The 16,291-nt window shown below is 41.4% G+C and overlaps 1 protein-coding gene across 6 annotated transcripts in view; it reads right to left on the reverse strand.

Moving 5' to 3' along the window:
• Positions 1-16,291, reverse strand: part of LOC138755639 (copine-3-like) — a 52,868-nt gene that overhangs the window by 34,923 nt on the left and 1,654 nt on the right. For 2 of the 6 annotated variants that reach the window (XM_069921994.1, XM_069922000.1), the window contains exons 2-6: positions 15,864-15,975; positions 5,202-5,280; positions 4,427-4,563; positions 2,016-2,195; positions 1,120-1,194 (exon numbers count right to left, since the gene is read on the reverse strand). In XM_069921994.1, coding sequence (XP_069778095.1) covers positions 1,120-1,194; positions 2,016-2,195; positions 4,427-4,555 — 384 coding nt within the window. In that variant the 5' untranslated portion in view covers positions 4,556-4,563; positions 5,202-5,280; positions 15,864-15,975. The remainder of the gene's footprint in view (positions 1-1,119; positions 1,195-2,015; positions 2,196-4,426; positions 4,564-5,201; positions 5,281-15,863; positions 15,976-16,291) is intronic. The other 4 variants (XM_069921995.1, XM_069921999.1, XM_069921996.1 and 1 more) reach the window with 4 other exon arrangements.

Here is a 16,291-nt window from a genome sequence, read left to right on the forward strand (position 1 = left end):
TGAAAGGCAATAGGCAATGCCAGCTAAACTCACACTTGAAGCTATGCACATACTCCATGCCGAAATGACCAGACCTAAAATTGTAACAGAAACTAACATTGCTGCACCCTGCCAATAACACAGTTCAAGGTTCCCTTTATTGTTATGTAACATTAAAAAGTAACAAATATTATATACTTAAGTTTTGTCTGCACAAGGCAAAGAGTCACCATTCGTATTGCTTGGCACCCCTTACAGTATGAGAGAAAGAAAAACTAAAGAGAGTCCTCTCAGAGTCACTGAGTGTCTGTGGATTTGCCTCTGGCGCTCCCTCAGTCTCTACTGCTGCACAGATTCCTGTTCAATTCTTCGGCAACCCAAGCACCAGATCCAATCTTCTGACATGAATAGGAAGTCTTTAACGCCAGAGGCCCATCGAGAGCCTTTCTTCGCATCAACACCCTCCCTAATCCTGGTTCCCATGAGCCAGTGTCCAGCAGCTCATAGGCCCATCCGATCACTGCCCTGTAGGGTAATCTTCTTTGTTTATTCTCAATGGGGGAAAGTGGAGGGCGTTCTCCTCGTTCCAGGTGCCTTCCAGCAGTCGGCTGCTTCCTGAACTCTGTAACCCCTCATGGCTGTTGCTGAGCTTGCTGAGCACAGGCCTTGGGCATAGACCTCCCCAGTTGCAGGAATTTACTTACCAACACCATTGGCTCATTGAACAAGCTGTTTAAAGCCTAAATGAAGCCTCCGGGCTGTTGAAACTTTCAGAGCAGCTTTGTGCTTCCATTCTCCCATGTCCACACCAGTGCTACCATTACAGCAACTCTGGCAGCATCACCATTTTTGCAGTTGACTGGAAAAGTAGGCTAATCTTGGTGTTTCAGAAACTTTGACAAAGTCTAAGTCCAAGTGCTGTGTAATGATAAGAGTCAGTGTTGACATGATAAAGTAACTGTGAAATCAAATTAGTTGTCTGGGTAGGATATTAGAGAGTCTGAGAATAGAACCACCTTTCTGCAAAGAAAATTCAAAGTCAACCCAGAAAACTAATCATTTAAATTGCCAATGAATTAACAATTTTTTTTTGTTGCTTTTACCTCAAAAATAAAAACAAAAATTATTTTAGGCCCGTACCGTGATTGTTCCTCTTCCTGCTGGTCTTTTATTTTTCAGCAAGAGGGGTCTGGTCAGTTTTCTGCTAGAGACAATCTGTCAAAACAAATCAATGACAACTGTTCAGTTTCTAACTGAAATAATGACTACTCAAGTGTGAATAGATGTGCCATTCTCCTTAAACTAGGAGCATAAATTGATTTCTGCAGATCAAACAATAAATAAAGTCTCAACAATATCTCATCTACAATCAGTTTTCCACAGTGCATTGTTGGGACTCAAAGCAAAGCAAATAGCAATCAAACAAAAATACATAAAATTGACAAGGTAACCAAGTTTTTGTTGAAATGTAATATCTGCAAGAAAAAATATTCAACAGTAAATTTAGACATAGGGTAGAGATGCATCAGAGCTTCCAAAGTTCTATACTCAAATTTATTGAACAATAGAAAACATGCATATCTGTATTAAAAGTCCTTCATCCATAAAGTTTTACATTGCAAGTCTTTAGTTTATTAATGGAAATTGCCCATATAATTTCTTGCGCTGAAATTTTAAGTTTCCCCAAATTCTATGCCACCCCAATAAGTAATCTGTAATTCCACATTTCAATTGGCAATGTCCTTTATAAATCTGAACATCAGAATTTTTTTTAAGGATATTTGAAGTTGCAAACCTATAAAAGTGCATCTGAAGTGCATCTTGATTTAACTCTTCAATTAAATGGTCCAACTCCACTTCGCTCATAAATGATGTTTTATTTTAATGTTATCAGGATCTTGACTGGTCAAAAAAGTGACACTAACAGTTATTTTAGCAATACACACAGTACAAAAGTTTTTGTGATTCAAACTGTAATACTGCTTCAAAAAGGGAAATCCTCTTCAAATCAACTTTTACTAATTATTCATATTTACCTGTCCTAGAGTGCATTCCAGTTCTCCCAAGAAGTCATCATCACTCAAATCTATGGTTTTGTTGTCAATATCATAAACTCCAAACTTCAGCTTCTGAACTTGCTCAAAGTAGTAATCAATCAGGAACTTCTTAGCAAACTTTGGAGCAAGACAGTTTTGAATTCTTTCTGTGCGATCAATCTAGAAAAAACATTGTCTAATTAAAACTACAGAGTAAAATGAACTGACAAGTACAATACATGCTACAGGGGTGGGTGGGCAACCTTTCTTTTAAATAAACACATTCCACCTTAAGTGCTGTGATTGCTTAAGATGCTACGTAAGTGGGAAGGGAAGGTTGAGAATCATTGCTCTAGACCCAATGGTACTGAAATATTTTGCTTGAGAAAAATTATCAGTGGCCCATTTCCTTTGGAGTTATGCAACCATGCAAAAAACGAGTCAATTAGGTATGATTAAAACAGTGGTTTTTAAACCTTTTTCTTTCTTATCACATACCACCTTAAGCAATCCCTTACTAATTGCAGAGCACTTAAGACATAGGGATTGCTTATGGTGGAATGTGAGTTTTAAAGGTTGCCCTCCCCTGTAAAGCACATTCTAGGCCAAGTAGCACCTGGTAATAACATATAAAGCCACCAGGCTAACTTGGTGTTTTATGCTTTCATATTTCTTCAAATACACCTATATTTATAGCACATATACAAAAAGTATTTGAAAACTGAACAGCAAAAGTAGTACCTATTCCATTGTGAAAGCAGAAAAGGTCAGAGAGTCAACAATCACAGAGCTGTACAGTATGGAAACAGGACCTCCCTCCCAACATCCAAACAAGTTACCCATCTCAGCTCATCACATTTTCTGGTGTTTGGCCCATAACCCTCCAAACCTTCAATATCCACCTTCTTATCCAAGCATTGCAATTATGCATATATCAAACACTTCCTCTGGCAGCTCATCCCATAATACAGACCAACCTGGGTGAAAAAGACTGCCTCTCAGGTCTTTTTGTTTAAATCTTTCCTTCTATGTCCTTAATTTTTAGACTCTCCTTTTCTGGGGAAAAGGCTGATTATTCACCTTCTCTGTTTCTCTCAAGATTTTGTACACCTCTACAAAAGATAAACCTAGCCTCTGGCTCTCCAAGAGAACAAGTCCAAGCCTATCCAGCCTCTCCTTGTAACACAAGCCCTTCAGACCTGGTAGAACTCTCGTGAATCTTTTTTTGTACCCTTTCCAGTTTAAACGATATTCTTCCTATAGCACAAAGACCAAAACTACACACCATATTCCAAATGTGGCCTTATCAACTTCCTATGCAGCTGTGATGTGACACCCGACTCCTGTACTCAATGCCCAAACCGATTAGGTAAGGGTCCCAAACACCTTCTTCATCACCCTGTCAAATCATGCCATTTTCATGGAAATGTGTATCAGTACCCCTCAATCATTCTGTTCTACAACACAGTCCTATCATTCAGTGTGCAAGTTACATGGTGGTTTGAGTTACAAAATGCAACATTTTTCACTTATCTGAATTCAACTCCCTCAGCACACTTCAGCCCATTAATTCATTTAATGGTCCCAATGTAATCTGATGTAACCTTCCTCATTATTATACCACCCATTTTTTTTTAGCATCAAACACAAACCCAACAGGTTGCCATCTACATTCTCATCCAAATGGACCCAGCACCGATCCCTACAGCAGACCACTGATCACAGGCCCCCAGTCTGAAAAGCAACCTTCCACCTCTATCCTGTTACCTATCATCAAGTGAACTTAGTATCCAATTGGCATCCCATGCAATCTAACCTTCCAGACCAGCCTATCAGGACCTTGTCAAAGACCAAACTTTGTCAAACTGTTCATAAATCCAAATCATTAAGAGGGAAAAAATACAGATGAAACTGTGAAACAACATTATTATAAATTTGTAAGGTGTATTCAAACTTATTTTAAAACATTACAAAAATAGAACTAGAGTATGGTTAATAATGTTCATTTTACAAAGTTTAACTGGAAACTAACTAGCATGCTTACCAAATTTGAGAACAATTATATTCTACAAGGAAGAGGATATAAAGGAGAAAACAAATTAGTAAATATTTTTCAATTGAATGAATAAAAGATACCATTTTCCAAGTCATTCTTGCATGAGTGCAAGATATTTGGACGGCAGCTGTTAGTGCAACGCTATTACAGCGCCAGTGACTCGGGTTTGAATCTGGTGCTGTCTGGAAGGAAATTTTACGTTTTCCCCTTGTGCTCTGGTTTCTTCCCACCTTCCAAAATGTACGATTTGTACGTTAACTGGGTGCAATTGGGGCAGCACAGGTTTAAATGGCTGGATTCTGCTTCAACCGTGCTGTAAATAAAATGTAAACATTTTTAAAATAAAACAACTTACTTCAACCCACTGATTTCCACCAGCATTAATGAGCAGGGCGCACAATGGGTCAGATTTGGAAGTAACATCTTTATCCAACAAGTTCTCACAACTGATAATTAATTCAACTTTAGTCACACAATCTGCCATCTGCTAGCCTGCAAAGAAAAAAAGTGCAAAATAAATAACAAATCCACGTGTAGAAAATATAGCACAGATGACTGCAATTATAAAATAGTGGTTGCATTTTCCATCTTATTCCATTTAGTTTCACCTTGGCCACAATTTCTACAGTGTACCATGGGAAGTATACTGACTGGTTGCATCGCAACCTGGTTTGGATCTCGAGTACCCCGGATGCAGAAACGCGTAAAAAGCAGCCAGGACCATCACAGACACCGATCTATTATTCATTGAAATATTGCCTCAAGAGGGCTGCCAACATCATAAAGGATCCCCTGGTCATAACCTCTTCCCTCTGCTCCCTTCAACCAGGAGGTACAGAAGTCTGAAGTCCAGCCCTCCATTTTATCCAACAGTTATCAGGTTCTTGACTTTCCATACTATTTGAAAAATTAAATTACAGATTTCCACTGGCAACCAAATGCTGTAAAGACGTGTGTTTTTCAAATATTTCCAGCTTTACAATCTTTCTTAATTAACTAAACTTTCTGGAGCTTACCTTTATGACAAATAGATACTAAAAAATCTCTCATGCCAAAGAAAGCAGTTAAAATTTCTAAAATACCAAAAATTCCTCAACTCCAAAACAATGGCAGGGGGAGAAGAAACTGACCTGACACAAGAAGAATTGGAGCCTGAACAAAACACTCCTTTGACATCGAGTAGGGCCTCGAAAATGATTTTGAAACAGTCTGTGGATATAAATAATGCTTTAAAAATGTGGGCCAAAGAGATAGGGAAGAAGTTAGACCCAGTTTTGGAATCAATGCCTCATTTTGAAAAACATTTGAATACTTTGGAAGTAGATTGATCTGCTTTAAATGAATGGCTGGATAAGCATGAACAACAAAATGAGACACTGCTAATAATAACAAGCTAAAACAGCGTGTAATTAATCTGGAAAGTTAGAGGCATCGGAATAATATCCACATTTTAGGTGTGAAGGAAGGGATCGAGAAGGACAAACAATCACTAAAATTTTTCACAAGCTTACTTACAGACCTTTTTGGAGAAGAAGCTGTTGGAAAAGACTTTGGTTGAAAGGGATCAGTGGACTCTTTCAAGCACAAAGATACTTCAGGAGCCCCTAGATCTGTTATTATTTGATTTCACCATTTTAATTTTGGGCCAGCTTTTATACATTGGATAAAGCTTTTATATGCATCTTGAATGGCCTCAATTTGTACCAATTCACAGCAATCCAAGCTTTTTAAACTACATCAAGGCACGAGACAAAGTTGTTCTCTGAGTCCGTTGCTTTTTGACTTAGTACTGGAACCCTTTGCTATTGCTCTGTGGGAAAATCCTGATTTTACTGGTTTGTTTAGAGGAACTACTGAATATAGTTTCTCTCTTTATGCAGATGAACTTTTATTGTTCATTTCCAATCCTGAGTTATCCATACAGAATATATGATCATTACTTGCTTATTTTAGCAGGTTTGCAGTTATAAGATCAATCAGTTAAAATGAATATTCCATCAAAATTTTTATACCTCTTTCAATCACTGCCAATATTTAATCCCAAGTCCTTTTTTGACAATTTCAAATCAATTATTATGCCATTTATTTGGCAAAACAAGAAACCTATATTGAATAAAGGTATCTTCAGAATATTAGAAATAATGGAGAATTAGCCCTACCTAATTTCCATTTTTACCAATGGGCTATAAACATAAGAAATATTTTACTTTTGTTGCATTGTGAAAAGACAGATCAATATCTGAATTAGATTGAGATGGAGTTGAAGTCCTTCAGAAGTACCTCCCTATGGGCAGTATTGGGGTCATCTTTGCCTATCTCTATTCAAAAATTGACAAATAAATTAAAGATTGAAGATCAGGAATCAATTCAGAAAAGTCTTCAGACTTACAGAGTTTATAGTTACAAGTCATATTTCAACCAACTATTTTAGATGCCATTTTCAAGAATGGAATTTTTTAGATATTAATAGTTTTAAAAGGCAAAAAGGTATGAGGAGTCCATAGCTAATAAGGTGAAGGTGAATCCTAAGGGTTTTTACAGATATGTGAACAAAAGAAGGAGGGTTAAGGATAGAATAGGTCCACTGGATGATGGGACCGGTGAACTCTGTATGAGATGGGAGAAATATTGAACAATTTTTTCTCGCCCGTATTGACGGGGGAAAGGGACATTGGGCTATATGAGATAAGAGAGGCAAAGGCTTTAGTTATGGAAAGGATAGGGATTAGTAGAGCTTCTAGAGTCAATTAAGGTGGATAAGTCTCCTGGTCCTGATGGGATTTTTCCCAGAACTTTAAGGGAGGTCAGGGAACAAATAGTGGGGGCACTGACAGTGATTTTTCAAAGATCACTGGAGGAGGGGGTGGTACCACAGGATTGGAGGGTTGCAAATGTTGTTCCATTGTTCAAAAAAGGCAGTAGGTGTAGGCCAAGTAATTATTGGCCAGTAAGTTTGACTTCGGTGGTGGGGAAGGTTATGGAGGGTATTCTTTGAGATAGTATACACGCATATCTGGATAGGCAGGGATTGATTAGGGGCATCTAGCATAAAAGGAAAGTTATATTTGACGAACCTTGTGAGACCTAGGGGTTATGGTACAGAGTTCACTGAAGGTGGATTCCCATGTAGACAGGGTGGTTAAGAAGGCATATGGTATGTTGGCCTTCATAAATCATAGTATAGAGTATAGGAACTGGGAGGTGATGCTGCAACTGTTTTAAGGCATTTGTGAGGCCAGGTTTGGAGTAATGTGCTCAATTCTGGTCTCCAAATTATAGATAAGGTGGAGAGGGTACAGAGAAGGTTTATAAGGATGCTGCCTGGCTTACAGCATCTGGATTACAGGGAGAGATTAAGGAGACTGGGATTTTATTCATTGGAATGTAGACGACTGAGAGGGGACTTGATTGAGGTATTTAAAATTATGAAAGGAATAGATAGACTAGACATAAACAGACTCTTTCCCCTGAGGGCACGGGAGGTTGGAACAAGAGGCCATGAGTTAAGGGTAAGGGGGAAACACTTTAGGAGAAATATTAGAGGTGGCTTTTTCACTCAGTGAGTGGTTGCAGATTGGAATAAACCTCCGAATGAGATAGTTGTGTCAGGGTCCCTTCTGTTATTTAACAGAAGGTTAGATGTGTACATGGAGGTGAGGGGGTTGGAGGGTTATGGTGGTGATCGGGTGGTTTGAGCTAGTGGAGTTGTTCTAGTGAACCGGTGCGGACTTAAAAGGCCGACATGGCCTGCCTGTTTCCACTCCATTAATGGTTCTATGGTTAAAGATCTTTCTATACAAAAACATTTTATATCTCTTCAACAATTGGGGATGATATTTAACTTAACAAATAGGTGGTATTTCAGATACTATCAAATTTGATATTTTGTTCCCTCTGTTTTTAACGTTTCCTACTCTTCCTTACCCAAATTTACTCAAAGGAAAGATACCTGCTTTATATTATAAACTATTGAATAAGAAAGCAATTTCTTTTAGTGGAATTAAAACTGAATGGGAGAATGATCTGAATATCTCTTTCTCAAAGGAAGAATGGACTTCAATTTTGGACCCGATTCATGATTCATCATTGTGCACTAGGCATAGTCTTATTTAATTCAACGTGCTACATCGTGTGTACTTCTCCAACTTGCTCAAATTTATTCTGATATTAGTTCACTTTGTGTCAAATTTAAATATTTGATGCCTCTTTGTTACACAAGTTTTGGACTTGCCCTAATTTGCAAAAATATTGGACCAACATTTTTAGAACTTTTTCCATCATATTTAGGATCACTTTAGATCCATATCTGGTAATTCCACAACTTGGTTTCTCTAAAAGTGTAAATATTATTTTATCTTCTAATCAAAGACAGGTTATAGCATTCTCCACTTTATTAGCAAGAAGAGCAATTTTGTTAAAATGGAAAGATGAGCTCCCACCAACACATAATCAATGGCTATTAGATATGATGTCCTTTTTTAAATCTGGAGAAAATTAGGCATGATGTCACGAAAGTTAAGATTTCTTTTGATAGGACCTGGGGCCCACTTCCATAATTTGACTAATCAGGTGTGATGATGAATATTGTTGGCCGTGCTTGTTTGGATCCCCTGAGGCTGATTGTTTGGATTTAACACTACACACAATTTGAATTTTAACCTTAATTGCTATGCGTTTGAATTTCTTTTAATTTTTTTTTATTACTTATCTCTTATAATATTGTATGCATTACCATTTGTTGGATTTAGAATTAAGAAGTATTGCTACTGTACTTTATGTTATTATTTGTAAATCTGCAAAGGTTTAATTGCAATCGATTTACTGTTTTTTTTGTTTGTTTTTCTGATAAAACTCAATAAAAATAATTTTTAAAAGAAAGAAAAATTAAATTCCACGCCACAGCAAATTACACCTTTCTGCAATTTGAGACTGGTCCAGGATATCTGGGTACAATGAGAACTGGACTTGCAGAACAACTTAAGAGGGAGGGGAAGATCCAGTTGTCATCACCCACAAAAACAATAACAGGGCTCAGAAGAAACCCTAGAGAGGGATTAGGAGCCCAGCCAAAAAGAAATGAAAGGGCGATAAGCTCCAGATTATTACCAAACCCACATGTATATTGGCAAAACATCAATATGATTAAAGGAGGTAAATTCATTGCTTAAAGCTTGGTCAAGTAAGATGAATTATCAGAGAGAGTGGTGTAGGCAGGGACAAAGACATTTAGAAAGGTACATGGACAGGAAAGGTTTAGAGGGATATGAACCAAATGCAGGAAAATCAGACTAGTTTAGAGACAAGTTGGGCAGAAGAGCCTATTAGCATTACATAGAACTCTATGACCACAGGACCAAAACCAAGGTCTTCAATTTAAATAAGGGTAATTATAATGCTAAGAAGCTGTGATTCATCAAAGTGGACTGGGAAAACAAGCCAAGATTCAGGTCAGTACATGAACAATGGCAGATTGGTCCACAACACTCAGCAAGAATTTATCCCAATTTGGAAGAATTCCATGAAGAAGAGGTATAATCTATGCTAAATAAAGAAGATCAAGCATAATGTTAAATTGAAGAACAGGGCATATAAAGCATCAAGGGTTGGTGGTAGGCCAAAGGACTGAAGTTTTTAATCCATTTTCATCCTTTAGATTTAACAATGAATCTTGTATATAATATGAAAAAAGTAAGGCTAAACAAATACAAAAATAGTGGCTAAGATGGATGTGAATCTCCCAAGAATTAATTAATAACAGGAAACTAAGAAATGGCAGATATGTTAAAATAGTCTTTTGCAACAGTTTTAATCATGGATGACTGCAAACGTTCTGGAGATGACAGACAGGCTCATTTCAAACAAGGGCAATGAGAACTGGACATAGCAGACAGGGTATTAAAAAACTCACAGGGCTAAAGGCAGACAAATCATCAGGACCCAACAGTCTGCACCCCAGTGCTTTAAAGGAAGGGCAGCAAAGACACTGGAACTATTATTTCCAAGAGTGCACCAGAAGATTGGAAAACTAATATCAAAATGATAACCAAAGGCAGGAAATTATATTCCAGTTAGTTTAACATCTATTGTTGACAAGATTCTTGTATATACCGTATTATTTTCCCAACCAGAGCCTCAACATCCCATCAGTCAGGATTCCCTAAACCTGCCAGGCTTGCCCTTCACTGCAGCAGGAACACGCCAGCCCTGAACTCTCCCCATCTCATTTTAAAAGCCTCCCACTTGCCTTGCATCCCTTTGTCTTCCTCTCCCCGTCAACCTTTGCAAATTAGCCTTGCCCCAATTGAGGACTTAACCACAAGTCTGAGCTCTTTTCATAACTAATTTTAAAACTAATAAAGTTAGTCAGTCAACCCAAAGCGATAATGATGTTTATGGTCATATACATTTCTTTCTTCTTTGGCTTGGCTTCGCGGACGAAGATTTATGGAGGGGGTAAAAAGTCCACGTCAGCTGCAGGCTCGTTTGTGGCTGACCAGTCCGATGTGGGACAGGCAGACACGATTGCAGCGGTTGCAAGGGAAAATTGGTTGGTTGGGGTTGGGTGTTGGGTTTTTCCTCCTTTGCCTTTTGTCAGTGAGGTGGGCTCTGCGGTCTTCTTCAAAGGAGGCTGCTGCCCGCCAAACTGTGAGGCGCCAAGATGCACGGTTTGAGGCGTTATCAGCCCACTAGCGGTGGTCAATGTGGCAGGCACCAAGAGATTTCTTTAGGCAGTCCTTGTACCTTTTCTTTGGTGCACCTCTGTCACGGTGGCCAGTGGAGAGCTCGCCATATAATACGATCTTGGGAAGGCGATGGTCCTCCATTCTGGAGACGTGACCCATCCAGCGCAGCTGGATCTTCAGCAGCGTGGACTCGATGCTGTCGACCTCTGCCATCTCGAGTACCTCGACGTTAGGGGTGTGAGCGCTCCAATGGATGTTGAGGATGGAGCGGAGACAACGCTGGTGGAAGCGTTCTAGGAGCCGTAGGTGGTGCCGGTAGAGGACCCATGATTCGGAGCCGAACATTGCACTATACATATATGTGCCTAAATTCTTGCTTGCTGCAACCAAACAGGTAATTATAAAGAAAACTATAATAGGAAACTAATAGGATTAAATTAAAATATACAATAAATGCACAAGATGAATATAAATACAGGTATGCGCCGCTTAACGTCCGCAATAGGTCTGTGAAACTGGGCATTATGTGATGTGGACCTTTTGCGAACACCATTTTACTGTATATACTTACCAAAACTATATGGGATACTGAATTTATGCTAAATTAAACTGTTAAAAATTTTTTCAACTTTTTAAACTTTTATGTAAACTCTTTCTTAGCCTATATCACACACAATTTAACAAAGAGAATCCCGATCGTCCACATCACTGTTCTCAACTTCCTCATGGTGTTCCACTGGAAGAGTTTCAGGTGGAATAACCTCCATTGATGAACTGTCACTCTGTGATGTCTGAAGGACCTGGCTGAGGCTCTTCTTGGGGAGGCGTTGGCTTCTTCAAGAATATGTCCAGTGTTGTGTGCCTAGTTTGTTTTTTCTTTGCTTCATAAATTTATTTATATGGAGCAAATACTGTATAAGCATTCCTCTCTATCAGTAGACCCTTTCAAGTGGATCCTCTGCCTTGAGGGCATGGCAGGAGAGGACTTTCAGGTGGCAGCCCTAAAAGGCTTCTTGCAGCATTGTCTGGTCCACCTGAAAGGGCCTATTCATATCCTAAGGCGCCTCGTAGTGCCTCTGGATCTGATGGAGGTGGGGAGACTGGTGCCGCAGCGCCACCATAAATATGCGGCATAGCAATGGCCGTCTTCCCCTATCCATAATCCCCCCCATGGTGGAACCTCTCTGTTTCACACAGCAGTTCCAGCTGTGTGGGGGATTTTGGGTAGGGATTATGGGTAGGGAAGATGGCCATTGATTGCTATCCCGCATTTTGAGCCACAAAGCGCGGCCTTGGTGCAGGTGCGGCTAGCCGGGCTGTGACAGCCTGCACCAGCCGCCCCTGCCCTGACGTCCCCCGCTGGCCGCCCCTGCCCCGATGTCCCCCGCCGGCCGCCCCTGCCCCGACGTCCCCCGCCGGCCGCCCCTGCCCCGACGTCCCCCGCCGGCCGCCCCTGCCCCGACGTCCCCCGCCGGCCGCCCTTGTCCCGACGTCCCCCGCCGGCCGCCCCTGCCCCGACGTCCCCCGCCGGCCGCCCCTGCCCCGACGTCCCCCGCCGGCCGCCCTTGTCCCGACGTCCCCCGCCGGCCGCCCCTGCCCCGACGTCCCCCGCCGGTTTGTGTTAACAAACCCTCCCTGCAAGGATATTGGTACCCCCTTCTAGTTCAGATTCAATCCAAACCTCTTGTACAGATCATCTCTGCCCCAAAGAGTTTTTGATGGTCCAAAAAGCTAAATTGCTCCTTCCTGTACCAGCCTTTCAGACACACCATTCATGTCTCAACTTCCTATTCCCACCCTTACTAGCACAGGGCATAAGAAGTAAACCAGAGACTACAGTCCTAGAGATCTTGTTTTCTAAACCTTTGCCCAATTCCCTCTATCCACTCTGCAGAACTTCATCTCCTTTCTTTCCCTCCCCATCCACCCTTTGAGAATGTTCTGCAACTACTCAGAGACATCCTTGACCTTGGCGCCTAGGATGCAAAATACCTTCCTGGAGCCTCGTTTGCAGCCACAAAACCTATCTGTCCTTCTACCTATCAAAGCTGCTATCATTACAGTTCTCCTCGACTCCACTCTCAATGAGCAGAGCTAGTTGTTGTGCAGCTGCTCTCTTCTGAAATGTCATCCCTTCCAACAGTATCCAACACAATGAGGGGGAATGGCCACTGGTGATTCCTGCACTCTCCATCTACCTCTCCTGATGCTTCTTGTATGTTCAACTTGACTACTTAACTGAAGTTTCTGCATACTCCTGAGCATGGCTGACTGATCTAATCACCCGATGTAGTCCATCAGAGGTTGCAGCTGGACTTCTCACACAGTGGGGCAGACAGATGTAATAGCTGCCAGAAGTGGTAGAGGCAAGTACAATTACAACATTTAAAAAGACATTTGAACAGGTTCACAGCTCTGAAAATTTAGAGGGATATACACCAAACAAGACAAAAAAGAAGCTGAAGCAGACAGAGAATGAAAATGATAGATCGATTAACATCATGGTTAGAAACGGGAGGCAACAACTACAATTTGGAGAATCAGAGACTGTGATGGATGGAGGAACATGATCAACCATGCCAAACGGCAATGCACCTGAACACAGGCAAATAGGATTAACATTGATGGGCATCTTGGTTAGCATGGATGAAATGGGATGAAGGTTTTGTCTTCATGTTTTTTAACTCTGAATCTGAAGAGATCCTTTGAGGCTGAGGGTGGGCTGGGGCTGAGTGCAGCTAATGGAGTATCCTGGGATCAAATATTGGAAAATAAATGGCAGCATTGCTGGATCTGTTGCAAATGGCAGGTCTGCCACTGGTGTGGATCCGGGAGAGTGGGGACCAAACTCACAGCAGGTCTCTGCCAAGTCCAATCACCCAGTTCTAATGTCAGCGGCTCCATACAGAGCCTGTAAATGAGCCGGCGGTATCTTAATTAAAAGCTTGAAACCTTGGGGTCTACGCCCAAGATGGTGGTGCCTATGCTCTGGAGCAGACACAAAGGGGTTCCAGACTCCAGGGGAGCAGCCAATCAGCACAGAGCATCAGAAACTGGGAGAACCACCCCATTGAGAAGGAGAGCAGAAAAGACGACCCTTTAGAATGGTGACCACAGTAGAAGACCAGCCAGAGGCTCAGCGGCTGAAGGACCCATGAAGGCTGTCAACAGTCAGTGACTTGGAGTCGAGGGACTCACGTAAATGGGATTCATGACGGTGCTGAGGGCAAGAAGAATCTCAGGTGCTGAAAGCTTCCAAATTGTGTCACAGCTTTTGAACTGATGCTTATGTCATTCTCTCAAGGGGTATTTTGCACATCATCTTTAGTTCTTATTATTAACTTGACTCCTAGCCCTTTCATTGTTATTTTTGGAGTGAGTGGGGCAATAGATTTAATACTTTTTCAGAATCCCATGTAGTGGCTTTTGCTTCCCTCATGACCAGAAGGGCCATTTTGCTGAGATGGAAAGATGTTGTCCCTCCCACTCATACTCAATAGTTGTCAGATGTGATAGCAGGTCTGTCTCTAGAAAAAAATGAGTTGTTATACGACTGCAATGGATCTTAACTTTCTTTCTCTTTGGGGTCCTTCTCTCAATTACTTTCAAAACGTAGATTATTCATCTCTGCTTTTTTTAATAACCTTATAGTTATTATTATTAGTAGTGCATGCCTTAACTTGGCCAGCAACCCTCATAGGGTGGAGTTTGATTATTAGTTTAGGAATATATGGTTTTTTTTTTTCCTTTTTATAACATGGGTTCATATCTACCTTGTTTATTGTTACTTTATTATTACTATATGTACTTATGTACTTATGTATTTTGCATATATTAAAATCAATAAAAATATTGAAAAAGAAGCAGGAACTGGAGCTTTGGTTGCCAAGGTATTAAATAGGGGTCGGTGTAGTTGCAGACTGCAGGAGTGCTGGGGGCAAATCCAGTGTCTCTGAAGGAACTCTCTTTTGCTACTCTATCTTACTGTAAGGGGTGCCAGCAATATTAATGGTGACTGTCTGTCTCAAGGCAGAGAGATGGAAACTTTATGCAATATTAACATGACAATACAGGAATCTTGAATTGTGACTAAGAGGAGGGAATAAAATGCAGGTTTCCAAGTTTGATGACAATAAAATAGGTGGAAGGGCAGATTGTGAAGAGGACACTGTGATTGAGCAACAGCATATAGACAGATTGAGCTTTTAGGTTAAAGCCTGGCAAATAGAGTTTAATGTGGGGAAGTCAGAGGTGATGCACTTCAGTAAGAAGTTCTCTCTGTCTCTGTGGCTTGGCTTCGCGGACAAAGATTTATGGAGGGGGTAAATATCCACGTCAGCTGCAGGCTTGTTTGTGGCTGACAAGTCCGATGCGGGACAGGCAGACACGATTGCAGCGGTTGCAGGGGAAAATTGGTTGGTTGGGGTTGGGTGTTGGGTTTTTCCTCCTTTGTCTTTTGTCAGTGAGGTGGGCTCTGCGGTCTTCTTCAAAGGAGGTTGCTGCCCGCCAAACTGTGAGGCGCCAAGATGCACGGTTTGAGCTGAGTATAGCCCACTGGCGGTGGTCAATGTGGCAGGCACCAAGAGATTTCTTTAGGCAGTCCTTGTACCTCTTCTTTGGTGCACCTCTGTTACGGTGGCCAGTGGAGAGCTCGCCATATAACACGATCTTGGGAAGGCGATGGTTCTCCATTCTGGAGACGTGACCCACCCAGCACAGTTGGCAGCAGCGTGGATTCGATGCTGTCGGCCTCTGCCATCTCGAGTACTTCGATGTTGGTGATGAAGCGCTTGACGTCCTGTTTTGCGGAAACTGCCAAAATGTTTGGCCTGGAAGTCAGCCTGAAGAAAACTGAGGTCCTCCATCAGCCAGCTCCCCACCATGACTACCAGCCCCCCCACATCTCCATCGGGCACACAAAACTCAAAGCGGTCAACCAGTTTACCTATCTCGGCTGCACCATTTCATCGGATGCAAGGATCGACAACGAGATAGACAACAGACTCGCCAAGGCAAATAGCGCCTTTGGAAGACTACACAAAAGAGTCTGGAATAACAACCAACTGAAAAACCTCACAAAGATAAGCGTATACAGAGCCGTTGTCATACCCACACTCCTGTTCGGCTCCGAAACATGGGTCCTCTACCGGCATCACCTACGGCTCCTAGAACGCTTCCACCAGTGTTGTCTCCGCTCCATCCTCAACATTCATTGGAGCGACTTCATCACCAACATCAGTAAGAAGTAAAAGGCAGATTATTACACAAATGGAGAGAGAGACTGAAAATCACGTTCAAAGGGATTCAGACATTCCAATGCACATTCACAAAATGTTAGCAGGCAGGTCCAACAAGTATTTAACAAAGCCAATGGCATTTGCAGTTACACCACCACCCTTGCCATGGCCCCAAACATCCTTGTGAATCTGAAAGAGTAATTTACTGCAGCTTCCTATACATCTGGGCGATTGCTTGTTTCAGCAACTTTGCTCTGTCTAGTGCAATAACAAAGACCTCCCTGCAGTCAACTTCCAATT

This window comes from Narcine bancroftii, chromosome 2, assembly GCF_036971445.1.
Source record: "Narcine bancroftii isolate sNarBan1 chromosome 2, sNarBan1.hap1, whole genome shotgun sequence".
In the NCBI taxonomy this organism is placed as follows: Eukaryota; Metazoa; Chordata; class Chondrichthyes; order Torpediniformes; family Narcinidae; genus Narcine; species Narcine bancroftii.